This window comes from Pongo pygmaeus, chromosome 14, assembly GCF_028885625.2.
Source record: "Pongo pygmaeus isolate AG05252 chromosome 14, NHGRI_mPonPyg2-v2.0_pri, whole genome shotgun sequence".
Lineage (NCBI taxonomy): Eukaryota > Metazoa > Chordata > Mammalia > Primates > Hominidae > Pongo > Pongo pygmaeus.
This window is the reverse complement of record NC_072387.2, coordinates 29,519,382-29,534,612: the sequence shown is the minus strand read 5'-3', so window position 1 is coordinate 29,534,612 and position 15,231 is coordinate 29,519,382. Positions and strand designations below refer to the sequence as shown.

At 38.1% G+C, this 15,231-nt stretch overlaps 1 protein-coding gene across 3 annotated transcripts in view; it reads right to left on the bottom strand.

Moving 5' to 3' along the window:
• SGCG (sarcoglycan gamma) overlaps positions 1–15,231 on the bottom strand; it is a 171,537-nt gene that overhangs the window by 18,674 nt on the left and 137,632 nt on the right. For all 3 annotated transcript variants that reach the window (XM_054446829.2, XM_054446830.2, XM_054446831.2), the window contains exon 6: positions 11,063–11,135. In XM_054446829.2, the coding sequence (XP_054302804.2) occupies positions 11,063–11,135 (73 nt within the window). The remainder of the gene's footprint in view (positions 1–11,062; positions 11,136–15,231) is intronic.

The window sequence follows — 15,231 nt, the reverse complement described above, 5'->3', positions numbered from 1 at the left end:
ATATGGTTCCAGGGAAAATTCTATCAAACCTTTAGAGACCAGAACATCCCAATACTCCAAAAATTGTTGCAGAACATTGAAAATGAGGAAAAACTTCCTAATTATTGAACCAAGAGTAACAGGGTTACTTAAACTTTATAATCATAGCATAGCCAGGCACAGTGGCTGACACCTGTAATCCCAGCACTTTGGGAGGTGAGGTGGGAGGATCAGTTGAGGCCAGGAGTTCAAGACAAGATCCGGGAACATAGCAAGACCCTGTCTCAAAATAATAATAATAATAATAATAAGAAGAAGAAGAAGAAGAAGAAGAAGAAGAAGAAGAAGAAGAATCATTGTAATGCATTCCTGTAGTCCTAGCTACTTGGAGGCTGAGGTGAGAGAATCACTTGAACCCTGCAGCTGGAGGCTGCAGTAAGCTGAGATCGTGTTCTTGCACTTTAGCCTGGGCAGGCAGCAGAGCAAGACCAAAAAGAAATGCAGACTAATATGAGTTATGTGTATAATATTTCATGGCCAGGATAGGATTTATTCCCAGAATGCAAGATTGGTTCAGTATTAGAAAATCCATTAATGTAATACCCCATATTAATATATCTAAGAGACATACATGACTATCTCTGTAATTACTAAAGGCTGTCTTACTAAATTCAATACCCATTCAACACAAAATAGAAATTGATATGTGCTTTCTTTATAAAACGCACATTCACATCATTTTGGTTAATGGAGAAATACCAGAGGCATTTCCACTTTGACTGGAAAAAGGCAGGGATGCTTACTATCTCCATTTCTTTCTCACATTGCATTGAGGACATTGGGAAATCCAACTAGCCAAGAGAAATCGATTAGAGATATTATACTTGGAAAATAAGGTGTAAAACTATATCTATTTGCAAATGATCTGACAGTGTACCTGGAAAATCCCAGTGAATCAATCATCAAATGGATCCAAATCATAAAAGGTTTAGTAAGGTAGTGAGACATAAAATTAACACACAGGAATCAATAGCCTTCATATCTAAAACAATAACGGAATAATGATGATATAATAAACCTCCTTTTAATAGCAACAAATAAATGTGGAAAACACATACGAAGAAAGCTTTTCAATGCTCCTGAGAGGTATAGAAGTAGCTTTGAACAAATGGAAAGACACCCCCTGTTCTTGGGTAGATGACTCAACACAGTCAGTTGTCAGTTTTCCCTAAGGTAATTTATAAACTTAATATAATCCCAATACAAAATAAGTTTTCTGGAAGTAGACAAGTTAATACTCAAGTTCATGTGCAAAAATACATAACCAAGAATAGGCAGACTAATGTTCAATGATGCACAAAGTCTTTGTGTGTGTGAGCACGTGCATGTGTGTGAGCGCGTGCACGCATGTGTGCACAACTAGTTCTACCAGACATTAAAATATCTTCTTTGTAATCAGCACTTTGGGAGGCCAAGGCGGGTGGATCATCTGAGGCCAGATCGAGACCAGCCTGGCCAACATGGCGAAACCTGGTCTCTACCAAAAACAAACAAACAAACAAACAAAATACAAAAATTACATTAGGCAGGCTCCTGTAATACCAGCTACTCAGGAGGCTGAGGCAGGAGAATCGCTTGAACCCAGGAGGCAGAGGCTACAGTGAGCTGAGATCGTGCCACTGCACTCCAGCCTGCGCAACAGAGTAAGACTCCATCTCAAAAAAAAAAAAAAAAAGCCTATTTAGTTAACAAAGTCCGTACTGGCTCATGAATGGAGAGGCTGGTGCAATAGAATTACAATTGCAGGAACAGCCCCAAGTTTATAGAGACATTTAGTGGTAAAGGTTGTATTTCAAATCATAGGGGGAAAAGTAGAGTTTGTAATAAATAATCTAGTTGCTGGCACATCTGGGTGGCCAATTGGAAAAGATAAAATTAGAATCAGACCTCACACCTTATACCTCATACCTCACACAATAATAAACTCTAAGTATATCAGAGGTCTAATTGTAAAAGATAAACCTATGCAAGAAACATGTTAAATTCAAACTTAAAATCCAGATACAATAAAAAAGATTAATAAAACATGAGTATGTAAGCATTAAAAAGTTTGCACAGCATAAAGTACAATAAGTCAAAAACCAACTGAAGCTGGGAAAAATTATTTAAAACATATATCAGGGATGAAGGGCTAATATTCCCAATATTTAAAGAAGTCTTAAAAATTGAGAGGAAAAATATTTTCAAAAAGTAGAAAAAGACAAACAAATAATTCACAGAAAGGAATATAAAAATGGCCTTTAAACATATGAAAAGTTGCTCCACCTCACTCATATTAAGAGAAATGTAAACTATATTGAGATATAATTTCTAATCTATCAGACTGGCAAAATTTAAAATATTTTAAAACACATTGTGTTGGAAGCTATGGGGAAAGGAAAATAGATTTTATTGTAACAATGCTAGTGTGCAAATTGGTACACCTCAATGGAGGGGAAAGTCACCGAAAGGGGAATTTGGCATTATCTGAGTAAACAATATATGCATTTATCTTTTTCACCCATGGATTCCTCTTCCAGGAATTTATCATGAAGCTATATCTTCAACAATATGAAAATTTACCTGCACAAGCGCACTGTAAATAAATCAGGTGCCCATATATATGGGAGCAGTTGAAAAACCTCTGATACGTGCATACCTGGGAACTTTTGTATGCGATTTCTGGAGCTCTTTCCTGACACATGCCCTCTTCTCTGATCCTGTGCCCCACAGACTCCATTAGCCTCAACTCCCCACTCTCGGATCTCTTTCTCCTCCACTCCCAGAGCTTCCCGTTCACTGACTGGATTCCCCTTCCCTGTGCCCTGATTCTGAACATGCCTGTGGGCACAGAGCTCAGGCAAGTGTAGGGCTCACCTCATGAGTTTCTATCTTGTTTTGCACTTCCTGTTATCCAGTGTCTGAAAGTGGTTGCTTCATATATTTGTCAAGTGTTCTCCTGGTTACCAGAGATGGTGCATCCAGTCCCAGTTACTTCATCAGGGGCAGAAGAGGACTGTTGCCCAGAACTGCCCTCTTGCGAGCTTGCAGGGGTTCCCCTTCCCAGGTCCTTTTTAACAATCTCCTTCTCCCACTTTATAAAGAAAGACATGCTCATTCATTCTGAATCGATTATGATGTATTACCCTGGGGTAGAAATACTTCCAGGGGTAATGTGCAAGGGAAAATTAAAAAATTGGTGATAGAATTGACAAATTGAATGACTACGGTGATTACAGAGGTAATCATTTGGCAAGTTACACAGTTTCTAATTCTTTACTTTCAACAAAAATTGAAGAAAGACCTAATGAATTGTCACTGATAGTCATTACAAATAACTTTTAACGGTGTATATTTAGGGAAGAGTTCAGAACATAGAGTGACTTTTTAAAAAATAAAACTTTTTGATTCATACCTACTTACTTATGTGAACAGGCTCCTTGGGACATCTACTTAAAAAATAGGAAAGCTATTGATGCCTAATCTTGACTCCTTCTATTAATAAGCTATATTTATTAGCAGATCTATCAAATAGTTTTTGAGAAGTTCCAACCATTCATTAAAAGATGTACTTTTATACAATTTTACTTTTTGTTACTATCGAAAATCTTAATATATTGATTTTTTCACTTTTAAAAATTATTTTTAATTGATATGTAATAAATGAACATATTTATGGAGTACAGAGTGATATTTTGATACATATATACAATATGTAATAATCAAATCAGAGTAACTGGCGTATTTATCACTTCAAGCATTTATCATTTCTTTATGTTGGGAACATCTGAAATTCTCTCCTTTAGTTATTTGAAAATATATAATAATGGGAGGAGGAGAGGATAGGGAGGGGCTGGCTAATAGATGCAAAATTACAACTTACATAGGAAGAGTAAGTTCTAGTGTGCTATAGCACTCTAGAGTGACTACAGCTATACTGTTTTGATCAGTTGTTTTCTCCTTAAATTATGACTCTATCCAAAAGAAATTTTAAAAATTCTATAGTCACTACAAGTAATTATATAAATATATTTCTTGTGGAGAAATAGGACAGAGTGATCAACGACATACTATCAATCACTAAGTAGTGTATATTAGGAAAAAATTGTGGGTAAGTGAACTGGAAGTATTAGGTCAAGGACAAAAAGAAAACTTTTCTGACTCCATAAGAAGAGCTTGTTTGTATGTTTTTCAGTTCTTTGATGGTGGGTATCAAATCCTCATGCTTCTTAGATTCCATCGATATGTTGTAAAAAGTAATGAAAATAATTTTATTTCAAAATGATTTATGTTATTGAAACCATAAAAGATCATCATTGCTAAATCGACGTGGTAAATATTTCCTTTTATCATCAAGTAGTGTTCCCATTGATTTTTTTTCTTTTTTTTTTTTGAGATGGAGTCTTGCTCTGTTGCAGGCTGGAGTGCAGTGGTGTGATTTCGGCTCACTGCAACCTCTGCCTCCCGGGTTCAAGCGAATTCTTCTGCCTCAGCCTCCCAGGTAGCTGGGATTACAGGTGTGCACCACTATGCCTGGCTAATTTTTGTATTTTTAGTAGAGACAGAGTTTCTCCATGTTGGCCAGGCTGGTCTCAAACTCCTGACCTCAGGTAATCCACCCGCCTCGGCCTCCCAAAGTGCTGGGATTACAGGCGTGTGCCACCGCGCCGGACCCCATTGATTCTTATTGATGCTATTTCTTTCCTAATTTTGATTATGTCTGCTATTAATATCGTGATGCCTACTTTCTTTTGGTTAGCATTTCCCTGAACTTTAGGCTGCTCCAAGCCCCATCTTCACCATTCCCTGGCCCAGCCCTGGGATCAGCCACTTCTCCAAGATGTCCTGGTTCCTTGGAGAATGGTATGGAGAATGGTATGAGAAACGAAGTTCTGGGGGCCCGTGATTTTATTTTAATTACTTCATGTCTCATTTCTATAATTTCTATTTTGTTATTTCCCAAATCTGCCATTTTTCAAACTATCTTGTCTTTGTCTTACATTTCTATTCATTTTTTTCCTCATTTGAGCATTTTATTTATACTTGTTCTAAAAATCTCTTTGCTTTGCTCTATGACATAACAGTTCCAGGAGATTATTTGTAGCAGCTGCTAATTCTAATTCTTCTCCATGGTAGTTCAATTCCTTTTTTTTGAGATGGAGTCTCGCTCTGTCGCCCAGGCTGGAGTGCAGTGGCGTGATCTCGGCTCACTGCAAGCTCCGCCTCCCGGGTTCACGCCATTCTCCTGCCTCAGCCTCCCGAGTAGCTGGGACTACAGGCGCCCGCCACCACGCTGAGCTAATTTTTTTGTATTTTTCGTAGAGACGGGGTTTCACTGTGTTAGCCAGGATGGTCTTGATCTCCTGACCTCATGATCCCCCCCGCCTCTCCTGACGTCATGATCCGCCCACCTCGGCCTCCCAAAGTGCTGGGATTACAGCTGTGAGCCACCGCGCCTGGCCTTTTTCTTTTCTTTTCTTTTTTTTAGTAAACTAGTCTTTAGCAGGGATTGTTTTCCTTAAGTGTCTTTATGTCACGCGTGATGGGATAACTTTTTCAATGTAGTTTCTCTCTGTTTTTAAATGGTTCTATGGGTTTCACAGACTTTGGTGCAGTTTTTACTGTTAATTTTCCACCTCGGAGTTCCTATACCATGAGATAGCATGCGATTGCTTCTCCTACCTCAGCCGGGCAAAAGCTCGCAGGTCATGATTTCTTGTGGGTAATTTTTCAACCCATGGCGTAAGATAACAATCTTCCTTGTGACATCCTTGGGCCGATGGACACACTGTGTGAAATACCTGATTCATGGGAGGTCAGGATTTCAGAGGTTTCTCAGCCAGGGTGTTTCATGCACACCGAACAATCGCTTGGAATCTCAGTCCCACATCAGCATTAATGTCCCAGCACCTAGTCTGTATGTATCCTGATTTCTCTGTGAGTAGCTTAGCTTAACTCTTCCTCTACTCGACCATGAGCTGCCTCTTTATTGTTGGGACCTGGGAATTACCCTTTCTTGGTTTCTAATTGAGCTTAGTATTTATAAACACTTACTAAGTAAACTTTCATATTTACAAGTGCTTGCAACAGGGGCAAATGTTTCCATCCACACAGTAGTATATGTGTATCTTCCTTACATAAGTAAAATGAACAGACATGGAAATAATAACTTACTTAATTGACATCACATCCTTATGGTGTTACACAGAATTCAAATCCTCCCTTTTCTGGGGTATCATCCCAGATTACTCTGGTAAGATTTTATATTTATTTGCCTACGCCTCCAATAGAAGTTGTACTTTTATCATAGCAATTAAATATACTGTTCTAACCTGTTTGCATGTTTCTTTTCTCAATAGGCAGTAAACTCATTAAGGTCAAGGACCATGCCTTTTATATCTGGCACATAAACACTTTAATACACTTCTGCTGAATTTTTAAAAAAGAATGAATTACATCATGTGTGAATGCAAGGTTGCTTTAAGGTAGTTTGTCAGCGTTCATACTTTCCTTGCAAATTATTTTGCCATAAGAAATGTAAACCTAAGGCGGGGCGCAGTGGCTCACGCCTGTAATCCCAGCACTTTGGGAGGCTAAGGCGGGCGGATCACAAGGTCAGGAGATGGAGACCATCCTGGCTGACACGGTGAAACCCTGTCTCTACTAAAAATACAAAAAATTAGCCAGGCATGGTGGCGGGTGCCTGTCGTCCCAGCTACTCGGGAGGCTGAGGCAGGAGAATGGCGTGAACCCGGGAGGTGGAGCTTGCAGTGAGCCGAGATCGGGCCACTGCACTCCAGACTGGGGACAGAGCGAGACACCATCTCAGAACAAACAAACAAACAAACAAAAAAACATATATATATATGTGTGTGTATATATATTATATATATGTGTGTATATATATATTATATATGTGTGTATATATATATTATATATATGTGTGTATATATATTATATATGTGTGTATATATATAATATATATGTGTGTATATATATATTATATATATGTGTGTATATATATATTATATATATGTGTGTATATATATATTATATATATGTGTGTATATATATATATTATTTATATATATGTGTGTATATATATATATTATTTATATATATATATATAAGCCAACTAGGATATTCCAGAATCTTTTTACTGTAATCAGGCCAGGAATAGTAATGCTGCTGGAACCAGAAATAAAAAGTGGAACATAGTTTATGGCAAGAAGTTGCAGAAGAAGAAGATATGACCATCATATAATCAGTCAGAGGCATCTCAGCGTAAATCAAAGAATCAATCTCTCAAGGATCCGCTGGGTGGTGGAGACAGCAAACTGGATGTACATGGGCTCTGGAGTCAAAGCTGGATTTGATTATGAGTGGCTACCTTTTTAGTTTTGTGATTTACAACGTGGAACTATCTAGATCTGAGTTTCTGCCTTTATAAAATGGGGATAAAATTGCCAATCACTTCATAATTAAATGAAACAAATTCTGTGACAGCACAGAGCACAGTTCCTGGCAGTCAAAAGCATTTAGTGAATGTTAGTTCCCACCTCCCATCCTCACCAAACTCCTCCAGCATTTCCTTGCAGTGTTGTTATTTTTTTCAATTGCCTTGGTTTTAACACTCGAGTTGCTCAATCCTCCCTCAGTACCGCCTTTTAGAAAGCAAAAGAATACTCTTGTGCCGTTTCTTTTTCAGTAAGAGCCTGCTGTATATACAGTGAGAAGATTTAATGGGATAACATGAGATGAATTATTTAATTGAGATCTATATTTTTTTAAATTAACATTTACTTTAAAAGTGTTTTGGCATTTCTACAATCTATATTATTTTATAATTTTAAAATGGCTTTAATAGGATTATTTCCACAGATCGGAATCATTTTTCTAACCTAGGAAAATAAAATGTTTTTCTTCTCTATAAAAATTCTTCAATGTTAATCTTTTTATCCATTTTCAAAATTAAACCTTGTTATAATTTAATTATAGTCATAATCTATTTTTATGTTACAAATGTTCGCTTTGTGGGTAAGATAAATTGAACTCCTATTTGCTTTTGATGAATATTTAATTGGACATTAAATATATAAAAATGCTGCTTTTCCTAATCCTATATTATTTAGTGTGAATATCTATGTAGTGTAATAACAATTTTTTTTTCCCTTGAAAAAAGACGGAGTCTCGCTCTGTCGCCCAGGCTGAAGTGTAGTGGCATGGTCTTAGCTCACTGCAACCCCTGCCTCCCAGGTTCAAGCAATTCTCGTGCCTCAGCCTTCCGAGTAGCTGGGATTACAGGCATGTGCTACCACGCATGGCTAATTTTTGTATTTTTAGTAGAGATGGGGTTTCATCACATTGCCCAGGGTGATCTCGAACTCCTGACCTCCGGTGATCCACCCACCTCGGCCTCCCAAAGTGCTGGGATTATAGGTGTGAGCCACCATGGCCAGCTGTATAATAGCAATTTAAAAAGTGATTGTCGGCTGGGCACGGTGGCTCATACCTGTAATCCCAGCACTTTGGGAGGCCAAGGTGGGCAGATCACCTGAGCTCAGGAGTTCAAGACCAGCCTGGCCAACATGATGAAACCCCATCTCTACTAAAAATACAAAAATTAGCCCGGTGTGGTGGTGGGCACCTGTCATCCCAGCTACTTGGGAGGCTGAGGCAGGAGAATCGCTTGAACCTGGGAGGCAGAGGTTGCAGTGAGCCGAGATTGCACCACTGCACTCCAGCCAAGGCAACAATGTTGGGAACAGGCCCCCCAAAATCTGGCCTTAAACTGGCCCCCAAACTGGCCATAAGCAAAATCTCTGCAGCACTGTGACATGTTCGTGGTGGCCATGACGCCCACGCTGGAAGGTTGTGGGTTTACTGGAATGAGGGCAAGGAACACTGGCCCACCCAGGGCGGAAAACCGCTTAAAGGCGTTCTTAAACCACAGACAATAGCATGAGTGATCTGTGCCTTAAGGACATGCTCCTGCTGCAGATAACTAGCCAAACTTATCCCATCATTTCAGCCCATCCCTTTGTTTCCCATAAGGGATACTTTTTGTTAATCTAATATCTATAGAAACCATGCTAATGACTGGCTTGCTGTTAATAAATATGTGGGTAAATCTCTGTTCGGGGCTGTCAGCTCTGAAGGCTGTGAGACTCCTGATTTCCCACTTCACACCACTGTATTTCTGTGTATGTGTCTTTAATTCCTCTAGCACCACTGGGTTAGGGTCTCCCTGACCGAACTGGTCTTGGCAAACAAGAGCAAAATTCCGTCTCAAAAAAAAAAAAAGATTGTCTGTGTTTGACTTTTCAGTTTACAAAATGCTTTTAACATAATATCTTATTAAATCTTTCCTAGAATACTCTGAGGTAGGTAAGGATTACTATCAGTAATGTTTAATATGAGAAAAAATAGTCTGGAAAAGTTAGTTAGGCCATGGTCAGCAGGCTTGTCTGTGTAAAGCTGGGATTCCTACTGTACCTTGTATTCCCTATTATACATAATTTATTAAAATATATTAATTGTCCTGCATTCACTTCAAGTTTAAATTCTAAATGTGATTAAAGTGATAGCATGAACTTTCAGACCACTTAAAATATTATTTGGTTTTGTTATAAAATACAAATATATTATTGGAATGAATAGTTATAGGTGTAAATGACATTCAGTAGCCTAGTGGTAAGGTAAATACACATAGACACAAAGATTCTGTAAAACATAATACATTTATGTATGGAACTGGGTGACTTTTATATATTCAGGATATGATGTACAGATATACCAAAGGGTGAGGAAAGTGTGCTAAGTCTGATAAACTAGGCACGAAAGGAAAAAAACTGTATCATTCCTCTCATATGAGGCACCCAGATTAGTCAAATCCACAGAGACGGAAAGTAGAATGGTGAGTGCCAGGGGCGACCAGGAGCAGGGAATCGGGACTTGTTAAATGGATACAGGGTTTCAGTTTTGCCAGATAAAAAGAGTTCTGGAGATGGATGGTGGTGATAACAATGAAGTAATTATGAATGTACTTAAGACTACTGAACTGTACACTAAAAATGGTTAAGATGGTGAGTTTTATGTTATGTGCATGTTACTACAAGTTAAAAAAGAGATACACCAAATGTTTCCAACTATTTTGCAAATAGGGATGTACTGTGCACTTGGTTTATAAAGTTATTTTCGCTACTAATAGTGCATATATCCTTTAAAAATTTAAAGTAAACTGACATTTTCAAGAGTGCCTTTTGCACATGTCGTGGCCACACAGGGCACCTTTGTCTTCCACTAAAAGGTGCAAAGGTTTTGCCTTGTTTGCAGATAGTGTAGAGATGGATAATGTAATATATATATGCACGTGCTTTGTGTTAAGAATTGTAAAAAACTTCAGGAAACTTATGCTGACACTTTTCAGGAGAAAATAATAGGTTTGTAAAATATATGAATCATAAACCTGTAGCATCTCAATTAACACTTGAGGGATGAGCAGACATTCATGAGGTCTCCTCGGGGAGGCGGGCACCCCAGGAAGATGCAATAGTCAGTGCAAAGGCACAGAGGGGATGGTGTGGGATGGGTGGGCGAGGATATGGCAGTCACTCATGTCTGGGTGGCAGGGTAGGGGAGGAGGTCCCGCCGGTCACAGCCCGGACTATGAAGGTCTGTGGGTGCCCAGTGGAGCACTTAGGATTTTCCTATGGCTGATGTGATGTGGGAGCGATGAAGTATTTTAACCAGCTTGCATTTAGCAAAGTCATTTTGATACCAGCGCGAGAGGAAGACTGGAGAGGAAGAAGGAGGAGGAAGGAGGAGGCTGTGAACAGGCACCAAGTGTGGAGTCAGTAGGACTTTTTGACCTCCTTTGGATTTTAGTAAATACTATCTAGTTATAAGCGGAAAGTCTTGAAAATAAAGGCAGCTGATGAAATAAGAAACAGTCAGGAAGTAGTCACTGCTAACATATTATTCCAGCACATACCCTCTTGTCTTCCACAGGAGAGGTTGTTAATATTTGAATAAAAATTCTTACCTAAGGTCTTCAAACGGGTCGGCTCTGACAAGGGGTGTCTCCACTGAATGTTCAAAAAGAGCCCCTTCAGGCCCTAAACAAAAAACAAAGATGTATCAGGAGCAGAAGTAAAATAAGTGACACCAAACAAAATAAACATTTAGCCTAGATATTAAAGAACATATGGATTTTGTTATTTCTTGCAGAATTTTTGCAGATAAGTTTGAATTACAGGTGGAAAAATAGGCCCAACTGCTTCCCTACTTTTCTAAGGCTATCACAATTTCATGATGTTCCTATAAACAAAATATGTTTTTCAAAGCAATTACAAATTAGCAGGCTTATTTTAAAACTAGAAAGCAATATTAGTCTTCAAATAAAAAAAAAGTCCTTCTGAAAATTGCATACATCCATATATTTTAAGTAATAGTAATTTAACTAATTCTCTACATTTTACGTGTAAAAATTATATCTTGTATTATTTGTTCCTAAGGTAGTCAGGATATTTACAGAAAAATTAAAAGCTTTAAAACGAATCTTCTAATTCCTAGCAATCAGTATGTTCCCAGTTGTTTCATGAGTCTGAGAACCTAATTATATGCAAGGCCCTGTGTCAGCTGGGGTGCAGAAAAACACCGTTGAAAGTGACATGCTCTTTGGTGTATCCTAATTTGTTTAATACTCAGACCCCTGCAACGCAGGTAGTATTTTCCTATTTACCCATGAGGAAGCTGAGGAAGAGAAAGATTAATTAACTTGCCTAGAGTTCCACAGCTGAGAAGTGGCAAGGCTACAATTTGAATTCAGAGCCCACACGTTTAATCTATATGCTATAGGGGTTTTCATACACAAATAACAATATGTGATAGAAAGTAATGTGCCAGTAGCAAAGTGCAACAAAATTATTTGGAGGGTCATCAATGGGCAAGAATTACTTTAAGGCATCAGGGACTATTTCCTATTTTCATATAGGAAAATGAAGTGGGTCTGAACCTTAAAATAAATAAACTTTTATGAACATATGGAGATTGCAAGCAAGAATTTCAAAAAGAGCAGCAGTCCAGGGGCAGGAAAATGTGCTGAGTGTCCAGAAATAAACAAATAATCCAATTCACTGGAAGCAACGAATTCTACATGGAATACAAATGTATCTTTTACATTATATTTAAATCTATATCCTCTTGAATTTTATGGGCATATTCACAGATATAAGCAGCACCACATTGCTTATATATGCTCATCATGATTTCCCCAGCTTGCTCATGCCTATCTTAGGCCCTGCCCTGCCCTGCCTAGGGTCCCACCTCTGGCTCAGACCCTACCCTTGGCTTAGGCTGTGGCTGCCGCTTGCAAAGAGTTTTTCTCTCCCTGTGGTTCCACAGGAATCTCAGGATTCATCCTCATGCTGTGCACTTTCCTCTTTAGGAAATACAGAGGGTCCCCGACTTGCCATGGCTTTGTAGAAGGCAAGCCATTGCAAGTTGAGTAGCTTCTATAATGAAACAATTACAAGGTTTATTTTTAAATTAACCCTTGTACTAGTTTCAATATTGGACACTGAAGAAAAATTGCCTGGGTAAAGGTTTCCCAGCCTCTATGTTGAGAAATCCTCATCCTGGGCAAAAGATCTTTTGAGCAGCCCTTAATAATTTTTTTTTTTTTAAGATGGAGTCTCACTCTGTCACCCAGGCTGAAGTGTAGTGGCACCATCTCCACTCACTGCAATCTCCGCCTCCCAGGTTCAAGCAATTCTCCTGCCTCAGCCTCCTGAGTAGCTGGGACTACGGGTGCCCACCACCACAACGGGCTAATATTTTGTATTTTTAGTAGAAACAGGGTTTCACCATGTTGGCCAGTCTTGTCTCAAACACCTGACCTCCGGTGATCTGTCCTCCTCGGCCTTCCTAAAGTGCTGGGATTATAGGTGTGAGCCACCGCGCCCGGCCAGCCCTACAGTTCACAGTACCTTCACATTTTCTCCACAGTATTACTGGCTATATTAGCTTTGTTATTATAATTACTACTTCCTTAGTAATTTTATTTAAATATGAAGATATGATAAAAACCCACACTGGAAAAAAGCCCTTATCCAAGAAATAATAGCTTGTGGCATAAAAGCAAAAGACTTAAATCAGAACAAAGTGAAATTTTAAAATTACAAACAGATTTAGTAGGATGATTTACATAAAAACTATAATCAACTGAAATAAAGGAACAAACATAAGTGAAGGTTAATGTTTCATGAAAATTATAATTTATGTAAATTATACTCAGATGAGAAACAGATCCTCATGTATGCTGTAACAAGTCACATGTTCTTAAAATACCACTTAAGCAAACCTAAATGATAATGGAGATCATTATGTTAAGTTAGACTATACCAAGCACTGGAGTTTCCATAATAAATGTTGCCAGTCATATTTTAGAGTACAATGTCTGGTTTGCTGATGTGTTGACAACATTTCCTGCTTGGCATAGAGAGGAAAATAATTTAACATAGTAATTTGTATAATAATATGTATTAATTTTATCCTTTTCTTTCCTCCTTGCTTCTTCTGATTTGCAAAATACAAAAGAAAATGTAAATTTTAATACACCTCAAGTCAATTCCCAAGAAGACAAGCAGAGCTATGCTCAGTTTTATATAAGTATATTTACTGTGGTTTATGTAGCATTGTTTGAAACCCAAGTAATGCTTTGTTATCACGAACCTAGAGTGAGCTTTATGAATCATCAAAAAATAATGATTTCTTTCCATAACTAAGATATAGAAACAAAAGGAACGTGGGCATAAAGTTTTCTGTAATTATTTTCTCTGTTTTTATATAAACAAGATGATATTATGACTGAGAAAAAAGTCAGCACATTTTACTTTCTATAACACATACCCTTGTAAAACAAAACTAGAGACTGCAATCTATTCCACTTCCATTAAGCAATTTTTATTTGAGCACAGTGTTGGGTCAAAATAAATACAGAGATGAATCTCTAAATTAAATGATTTTTGGGGCAATCACAGAATTGCAATTTGGGGCATATCTCCAAAGAACAAAGAGAAAGTTAGGAGTTTTATTAGAAAGAGAAATGTCAGTGGGCGCAGTAGCTCACGCCAGTAATCCCAGCACTTTGGGAGGCCAAGGCAGGCAGATCACTTGAGGCCAGGAGTTCGAGACCAGCCTGGCCAACATGATCAAACCCCGTCTTTACTAGAAATACAAAAATTAGCCAGGTGTGGTGGCGCACGCCTGTAATCCCAGCTCTTCTGGAGGCTAAGGCATGAGAATCCTTTGAACCTGGGAGGCAGAGGTTGCAGTGAGCCAAGATCGTACCATTGCACTCTAGCCTGGGCAACAAAGTAAGACTCCATCTCAAAAAAAAAAAAAAAAAAGAAAGAAATGTTATGTATTGTTTTGAAAGAAGGCTCACTGGCACTAGAGAAGCTTTTGGGAGCTGGCAAACTCTGATTGGTGAGTGAGGGCAGCAGGTAGAACTCTTCTTGGTGTCACGGCAGGTTGTTTCAGCATTTACTAGGTAACACTGGTCTTAGGTGACAGCAGGCCATTTCAGCAGCTGGGCTTGAGGAAAATTCAATTCTTGAAAAAGGTGCTACATGCCCTGAGTGCTTTTTCCCCAGCGCCTCGATTTACTTGGGTATGACAAAATGACCCAATTCATATAATCAACTTTTACAGCAACTTCAATTCTTTTTCCCCAGTAGCTGAATTTATTCAGAGTTTCAGTGGCACTAAAACTCAGTAATTAGTTTTTAAATGCATGCCAATTACTTACCTTCTAATGTAACTATAATTAGTGATATTATATTGACATATGATTATGGTAATGTACTTATAGGGAGATATAAAATCTATAAACTGATATGTATTATCTTTAAATAAGAGCAGCAGTTTCTCTACATTGAAATGACAAATGCCCAAATTATATGCTCTTGATTATATCATTACTATTCAGCCTCAAAGTTAAATACTCCTCAGAACCTATTTGCATATAATAAAATGAATTTTCCTAAGTGGTTTCATAAAATGATTCTCAGGAAATGGTTGTTGATCTTCAATTTAATTGCATTTTCTTTATGTTTGCATTCATTTAAATATTCACAATCAAGATGATATAAGAAATATAATTGGTATAATACCTCTTCTTTGTGGAAAATAAAACATTATTTGAAGTCA